Genomic DNA, 7,831 nt, shown 5'->3' with positions numbered 1-7,831 from the left:
AAAGAAATCTATGCACATTTCATTTATCTTTTTTTTCGCATTACATAGATTGAAAGTAGGTTTAATTGTTAATCAGCATGTTCAATGATGTGTTACACTGATGCGTGTACCCAAATAACATGCTTTGATTTTCCGCCCAAAGGCGATTGAAACCGCGGGTGTTGATACCACTTAATACACATTAATCGACCGGGTAAACGCAAGCAAAACAACAATGAAATAAATCACAATTCCCGGTATTTTCAGGAGCAGCTGGGACTGTTTTTTAGAGCAGTCCAAGAGCAGTCCCATATCTGTCTCAGAGCAGTCTCAAAGCGATCCCAGAGCTGTTCAAAACCAGTCCCAGGGACTGCTGTCTGGGATTGCTTGGGTGTCAGGTTGGATCTGGTGGGTTCTGTAGCATCCTCTGCCGATCAGAAACAAACGCCTTGTGCTTCATACTATGACCATGTGTAACGTAACAATCCGTCGACAATTCAGTATGAATACAATTGCCTAATTATCAGTATGAATAAGATGTACTGTGAGCACTGACAGGACCGAGCTCACTAAAGGATACCAAACGCCTCCAACATGAATATAATGGCAATGACAAGTCTATGTTTTGCTCTGGGAGACCAAAAATAAATGTCAGATGAAAACAATTATAATAAAAGGCGCACAATCGCATAATGCAATGAAGAATCTGTGAAAGTGTCATTAAATTTATTCTGTGGTATAAGGGGAATTGCGTATAAGAGATGAGTTCCCTTCAATATTATAGGTAGAAGAGCAGTGCTCATGTACTTCTATGGGAACACCAAAACATGTGTTTAATCAAAACGTAAAATAGGTCGTGCACAATTAATGACACTGTATGTTAGTTTTTTTGAAAGTCTCATTTGATTTCATTCATTGGTAAAAGAGGAGTTGCGGATAAGAGAAGGGTACGTATTCCAAAGCATAAGAGGCTGGCAAACGGACGTACAGACCGACAGGCATCTCAATCAGTATATATTCTCCTACTTTTCATGTGGAGGGTACAAAAATATTTAGCATTTTATTTTATGATAAATTGTATTTGCTGACTATAGGTCATTTTATTTACCATATTCATATTACTTACAAAATTATGACTTAAAACGAGACTGCTGACATATTTGTTTAATCAAAATGATTCAATGATCCCGAACCATCATAACCGCAAGATATGAAGTCACTTTAACATAACTATGCATTTACATATCAACAATATCCTTATCTTTTACATGAAATCTTTTTGTCTCCTTTATGGAAAATTTTGTCAAGGTTTAAATGTCAATTTCATCCAAAGCCGAGGAGATCAGCATATCTATTCCGCTAGTAAAGACAGAGAATAATAATATAAGGAACCCCGATCCTTCAACTGGCGTAGAAATTTTATAAATATTATGGATTGTGTTGAGGATTACGCCAGACAATGGGCCAGATATGAAAAAGAAGACGTTGACACTTTGTCAGAGTACATTACACGTATCAGATCCATGTTAAAATCATGTATTTAAAGATTGAGGGGCAATATGAAAACCATCCTCCTTCTGTATTGAATACTCCAGAAGTGAAATAAGAATTGGATAGATTACATGATCAGTATGCACTGGTCCTTGCTGACAAAGCAGCACACAAGCAGGTAACAACATTGCCTTCATTTGTGAGGCCCATTATATAAATTGTACTTTATAAGAACTTGGATTTAATTCTTAAAGTGGTAATCCAACTTATACTTATATTTTTCTTTCTAAGGAAGACATTCTTCAAAATCATATGTCAGTTTTGAATATTTTTTAATATCCCGAAGAACCAAAATGAATTTGAACTACGATGGCTGTTCAATAAATAATGTCCTGAGCTCTTGGACATACAACATATAAATAAAATGACATAAAACTTGACTTTCTCTCATGATTTAATGTTTAATGAGTTTAATACTGTTTATATGACCACTTTTCATCACATAGTTTCATTGTGAGAAGCTGGAAAACAAGGGCTGTTCGAGATACTGCATTAAAAATGAATGGTAAAAAAACAGGAAACTATAGTGAAAATAAACTCTCCATTAAAGCTGCTGTAAAATTCGTTAAGAATCACAACGAAATACATGTATTCACTGAAACATGTGAAATTTACAGCAACTAATGTCTGTTTTATCGAAACATAAACAGGTGAATTTCAATGAGCAAAAATGATATAATGGGAATCAAAATAGGTTGCGTCCTTCGCAACGAAGACTTTCAACATGCAATGTACTGTTTCCCAAAATTAAAAAAAAGATCACTGATGATGTTTAATTGACTTTAAGACACATAGCAAAACTGATAGTCATCATTTGGGGGTTATTTACACGGTTTTAAAGAAATATTTGACAGTAAAAAAAGCTGCGTACTCAATGGTCACCCCACGATTATAAAAATGAGTGAAAACGACAGTGTGTAAGATTAACAAAATAATTATTTCAATAAATGAAAAAATTGTTGTTATTCACGTTTGTCTGAAATTCAAACGGATTATGAAACTTTAATTTATTGCTTTAAAGTCTCAAAACAAATTTACATGCACTTGACAAAACAGCCAAGGCCTGAAAATTTTCGAAGAATTGCAAAATCACAAAACATTTCATATGCCATTTTCTTTAGTGGTCGTGTTATTCAAATTCTTATTCGGGGAGGCATTTCAATTCCTGGAGAAGTCTAGAAAGCAATTTTTTGAGCCATAATCGAAAGATTTATTAGAGGATCGAACCAGAATCAGGAATACACTACATTAAATTTCTTCTTGTTGATAGTATCTAAACCCACACACCATGAAATTTAGGTAAAGGAATTTTGGGAATAAACAGATGAAAGTTAATATTTTGTCCAACCAACAATATTTTGTCTTTCAACCATTTACTCGTTTCATTTTTAACTTAAAAAAAAACCTTTCAAAAAGAAACAAGTCCAGGAAACCATTGAATCTGCTATATTTCAGTATACGAAGGGTCATACTCAAAAATTTGTTCTAAACAATAAGAAATAGGATAAAATGTTACGGACATGTGTTTTAATTTAACGAGAATATTTAAGTAAAATCATCGATATTTAATCATTGAAAAATGTTTTTTATATCTTTCCGAGCACCGAGGACATTATTTATTGAACAGCCTTCGTATCATATATAAATATATTGGATTCTGAAACTTTATAAGAATCCTTACAAACAAAGATACATTGCGGGTTCCAGTTACTGTTCAATCAAGCTTCTTTCTTTACTTCTCACTAAGATATTAACAGTAGTTAGGAAAACCTTCAAGAGTACTGTGCAAAAATATATTCAAGAACTGTTGTGAATCAGATGTTGATACTCAAAAATTGCGAAGAACTTTTGGACAATTTGAAATCACAATATTTTATCAAAATCAGCACTCTAAAAACTTACGACTTTTCAACTTTATATACAACCATACCCCACGATAAATTAAAGTCCAGGCTTTTTGATATCATTGACAGCTGCTTTTTCAATAAAAATAAAAATGGAACACGTAAATTTACGTACCTTGTCATTGGTCATTTCCAAAATTATTTTGTTAAAACACATTCTGATTGCACACACAAGTACTCTGAAGTTGACATAAAAAAGATGCCGTTGTTTTTGATTGACAATATCTGTGTGGTCTTTGGAGACCAGGTCTTCCAACAATATTGGAATTCTCATGGGTACCAATTGCAATCCATTATTCGCAGACTTTTTTTGTACAACACGAAGCAGAAATTGTGTCGACAATTAAGATATATCGAACGACGTATTGTCAATCAAATATGGTAATTTCTATTCCCAAGTCAAAACGATATATCCACTTGAGCTTAAGATAAAAGATACCAAAGAGTCTGACGCATCTGTTCCATACTTAGATATTTTACTGGAAAAGAGGTTAATGGTAATCTAAAAAGCGAGCTCTATGATAAACGTGATGACTTTAACTTTTCTATCGTCAACATCCCTAACTTATGCAGCAATAAACCTTCATCACCTACATACGGAGTTTATGGATCTGAGTTCATTCGATACACAAGAGCATGTTCTACGTATGAACAATTTTTACAACGAGGTAAATTATTGACAAAGAAGTTGATGAAAGAAGAATATCAACAGTCTCGTTTAAAGGTATAATAATATGATAAGTTCTATGGTCAATACAATGACCTTGTCAGCAAATACAATTTATCATTGAGTCAAATACTGACTGACGATTTTTATGCTTATTGTTAGTCTATTTTTATACCCCCGCTTTGAAAAGAGGGGGAATATAGTAATCGGTATGTCCCTCCGTCCGTCTGTTACGCTTTGGGGTGCCCATCTCTTATCCGCAACTCCTCTATACCACTGAATGAAATTTGATGAGACTTTCACAGAGTCTTCATCACGTATTGCCATTGTGCACCTTCTAATTTACTATTTAATCCGACACATATTTTGAGGTCCCCATATAGACACTGCCATTATATGCATATGGGACAATCTTTTAGAATGGAAACCATCCACCCAGTTAATTTTTTTTGCATTTTTAAGTTTATATAAACAGGAAATTGATGTAAACAGGGCGTATTTGTAAGGAAGCGAAGTAAAGGTACTATAAAAGTATGTTTTTAAGTATATTCTGAATATATTTAGTAATAAATGAAAAGACAAGGAAGAAATTCAGTGTATTCAGTATTAAATTAGGCATCTTAATCGATTGAAATAGGAAATTAGCATTGATAAAATGAAGACCGGACGACGTAAATATTTTTAAAAATATATGTGTATCATTATTTTTTGATTTTTATACTAATAATTAAATGTTTTTATTTTTGTTATATAATTTAAAGTATTGATATAGGTATATAAAGTTAATCATAAAATGTATATATTTTGTCTTATTATGTACTATTTGTTTTAGATCGATGTGTCATTAGCAACTGTCCGACCACATCTCACATTCAGTCTACAGAGAATGTGGTTGCCACAACAGAAGCTGTTACTATAAGTACGTTTACTTCCATATAATATATGTTATTTTGAAAACGAGATATACATGTACATGCAAAAAATGAAAATTCATTGCTTGCCTCTGTAAGATTAATGGATAAATTTTATTGCAATCCAGGAGTACAATGTAATATTAGTTTGAAGTGATATATAATGGCCTAGATTCGTAATTTTACGATAGAGAATTTCTCGTGGGTTTCACTTATTTTTCTGCTTTCAGTTTCAAAGACAGTCGATTTTTTTTTCAGACGAGAAATCAACAACCAAATTTATACTAGGTGTTAAAGATCGGGGTAATTATTTGTCTTATTGTGTACTTGGTAATTGGTAAATATAAATTATTCAGTGTTGTTACACGCAGATTCTGCAACATTCAAGCCAAATGTCTTTGGTTTGTTTATATGAAAAAAATATATGATATATAATTGTGAACTATTTTTAATTATTGTAATCTTTATTTATATGACTTTAAACATGAGAAGATGCCCTTCCCGGAGCTGTAGTTGGTGCATTATTAGGGGGAGTGTTGTTTGGAGCAGCTGTCACGGCCATGGTTTTTATCCATCTCCGTAGAAGAAAACAGGAAAACTCTGTGTAATACCAATTTAAACTTATTTAAGATTCACAACAACGATTGAATATATACATGTTTAAGAATTTAAAAGTTCCATTTAATATTCGCTCTTCCAGTGAGGACCAGAGTTCAGTTGTGCAGAATCCGGCATACGAAGCTAGAAGCATACCCAGAAAAAGCATGGTTTACTATGAAATAAAAGATTTGCCGGTCGGTATACGATAAGATCGATAACTAGAATCAATGAAGTAAATTTTTGAAATAATATGAGAAAGACTATTTGGTAATCTAAGACGCATGATATACCGATCAAAACATTCTTTAACTTTACATAATCTTTTCTATTATCCACTTCCCTTACTTATGCAGCAATATACCTTCACTACCAGCATATGAAAATTATATCTCAGCTGATGCGATGCGCAAGGATATGATCTCTACATATGCTCAATTTCTAAAATGCGGTAAACTTTTGACAAACAAGTTGATGAAACAAGAATATCAGCACTCTGGTTTGAAGTCATCATTTCGTAAGTTCTAAGGTCGATATGATAACCGTGTCATAAAAGTAAATACAATTTATCATTGAATCAAAGGCTGACTAACATTTTTATACTACTTGTTAGTCTATTATCTATACATGAATACTGAAATGAAGGTGGATTTTCGGCTTTTTCCCGATCATGGACAAGGAACACACGACAGGTTTGACCGTTTGGCAGGGGATGCTCACTCCCCCATGGTTCCTTATCCCACTTCTGATGTTTTGGAGGTCCTTGTTTGCTCTGCTCCTATTTTGTATTGCATATTCGACTTTGAGCTTGTAAACTGTTCGTTATCTCCATATGTTTCATCCTTGTAAAAACTTTGATAAAATATAGTTTTGAGTTTAATAACATGTGTAAATTGTTACATTTGTATAGAATAGTTAAGATAAAATGTCTGTTTACTGTATATTTAAATTGTATTGAATAGGGTAAATAAAACGTTTGTTTACTGCAAATGACAATAATTAAAAAGAAACTATATGAAATGTCAACTTGATTTTAATTTAAATCAATAAATACAATATGTTAATGTGTTTAGATTTTTTCAGCAAAATTTCACAAAGCCACCATACGGTCCTCTAAGCGAAAAGAAGCTAATATCCTCTGAAATTAGATCCAAAGAGTGTAATGTGTATGACCACCTGCATGACACAAATACACCAGAGGGAGGTAACTCATACAGTCACACAACACCTGTACCTTTTGTTATATCAACCTGTCAGGAAAACAGAACAGGGTCTTCAGGAATCATTTTAAATGATTTCGATAAGAGAGAAGATGATCCGACCTGTAGTGACCCCTCAGAGGAGATATCTAAGGGAAAAGAGGACAGTGTCGTTTATTTTGTGCTTGAGAAAGAAGTGCAATGAAGAAAGAAAACAATCATCGTGTACTTATGTAATTTTGACAGAGCATAGTGTAAAGACTCTATGTAACAAGAAACCTATTTTCTTTTATTAACTAGTTTACCAGATTTACTTTCTTCTACATCTTCAAAGAACAAATGAAAATGAGAAAAATGTCATGACCAAAACTTTGACTGAATTTTAGCTCATAAAAAAATCTGCGACATTTGTTTAAATGGTTTTTAATTTGAAACATATAAATATACACTTTTCTGAATAAAATGTATTTTATTGCCTTAGTCTCAGCTGTATCTTTGGAATGTATTTTGAAACATTAATATATTATAATATAAGAGTTCCTTGTTAGGTGCTACTTATACCCCCAACTATGAATGGAACTGATAAATAACGTAAAAATTGCCAGGTGAACCCGATGCATTTTCGGCCAGGCCGGACCACAAATATTTATTTCACTTTGATAAGTAGATTAAACCTTCAGTGGTTTTAAATCCCAATAAATTAGCAATTAAATTAACAAAAGCAAACTTTCTTATGATAGACTTTAATCATGAAAAGAAAGCATTGCGAGACAAGGAGACTTCGCCTTCGGATGACACCATATGAAAAAAAAAAATCATGTGTCGCAGTAGGTGATAGCATAAAAAACCCCTTCTTTAATTTGCAGACAATGCCGTTAGTAAATTTGGTCTCTAATCCTTTAAAATAGCAAATAGGCCTATATTTGCTCAAAAGATTACCACAATGACTAATAAAATTTAGGAAATACTGAGTTGAACTGGGTTTTGGAAATTCATGAAACATCTGTTAATATCTCCTCTGGG

The 7,831-nt window shown here is 32.8% G+C and overlaps 1 protein-coding gene across 2 annotated transcripts; it reads left to right on the top strand.

Annotated features, from left to right (window-relative positions):
• Positions 1-4,931: 4,931 nt before the first annotated feature.
• LOC134231051 (uncharacterized) lies at positions 4,932-7,154 on the top strand. Of its 2 annotated transcripts, none has more exons than XR_009984486.1 (3): positions 4,932-5,020; positions 5,243-5,315; positions 5,505-6,453. XR_009984486.1 is itself a non-coding variant. In XM_062712950.1 (3 exons), the coding sequence occupies exons 2-3, from the start codon at positions 5,669-5,671 to the stop codon at positions 7,011-7,013; spliced, it is 459 nt and encodes a 152-aa protein (XP_062568934.1). In that variant the 5' UTR covers positions 4,932-5,020; positions 5,243-5,668; the 3' UTR covers positions 7,014-7,154. The 2 variants fall into 2 exon arrangements, 1 of the variants encoding a protein (XP_062568934.1); XM_062712950.1 differs by adding an exon at positions 6,693-7,154 and having other exon boundaries at positions 5,243-5,806.
• The last annotated feature ends 677 nt before the right edge of the window (positions 7,155-7,831 follow it).

This window comes from Saccostrea cucullata, unplaced genomic scaffold, assembly GCF_032062105.1.
Source record: "Saccostrea cucullata isolate Sc308-1 unplaced genomic scaffold, CSIRO_AGI_Scuc_v1 ctg4716, whole genome shotgun sequence".
Taxonomy (NCBI): Eukaryota; Metazoa; Mollusca; class Bivalvia; order Ostreida; family Ostreidae; genus Saccostrea; species Saccostrea cuccullata.
This window is presented reverse-complemented; position numbering and strand designations above follow the sequence as displayed.

Coding starts and splice junctions, on each gene's coding strand:
- LOC134231051 (XM_062712950.1), top strand. CDS start 5,669: ATGTTTAAGAATTTAAAAGTTCCATTTAATATTCGCTCTTCCAGTGAG. Junction 5,807..6,692: donor ATGAAATAAAAGATTTGCCG/GTCGGTATACGA, acceptor AGATTTTTTCAG/CAAAATTTCACAAAGCCACC.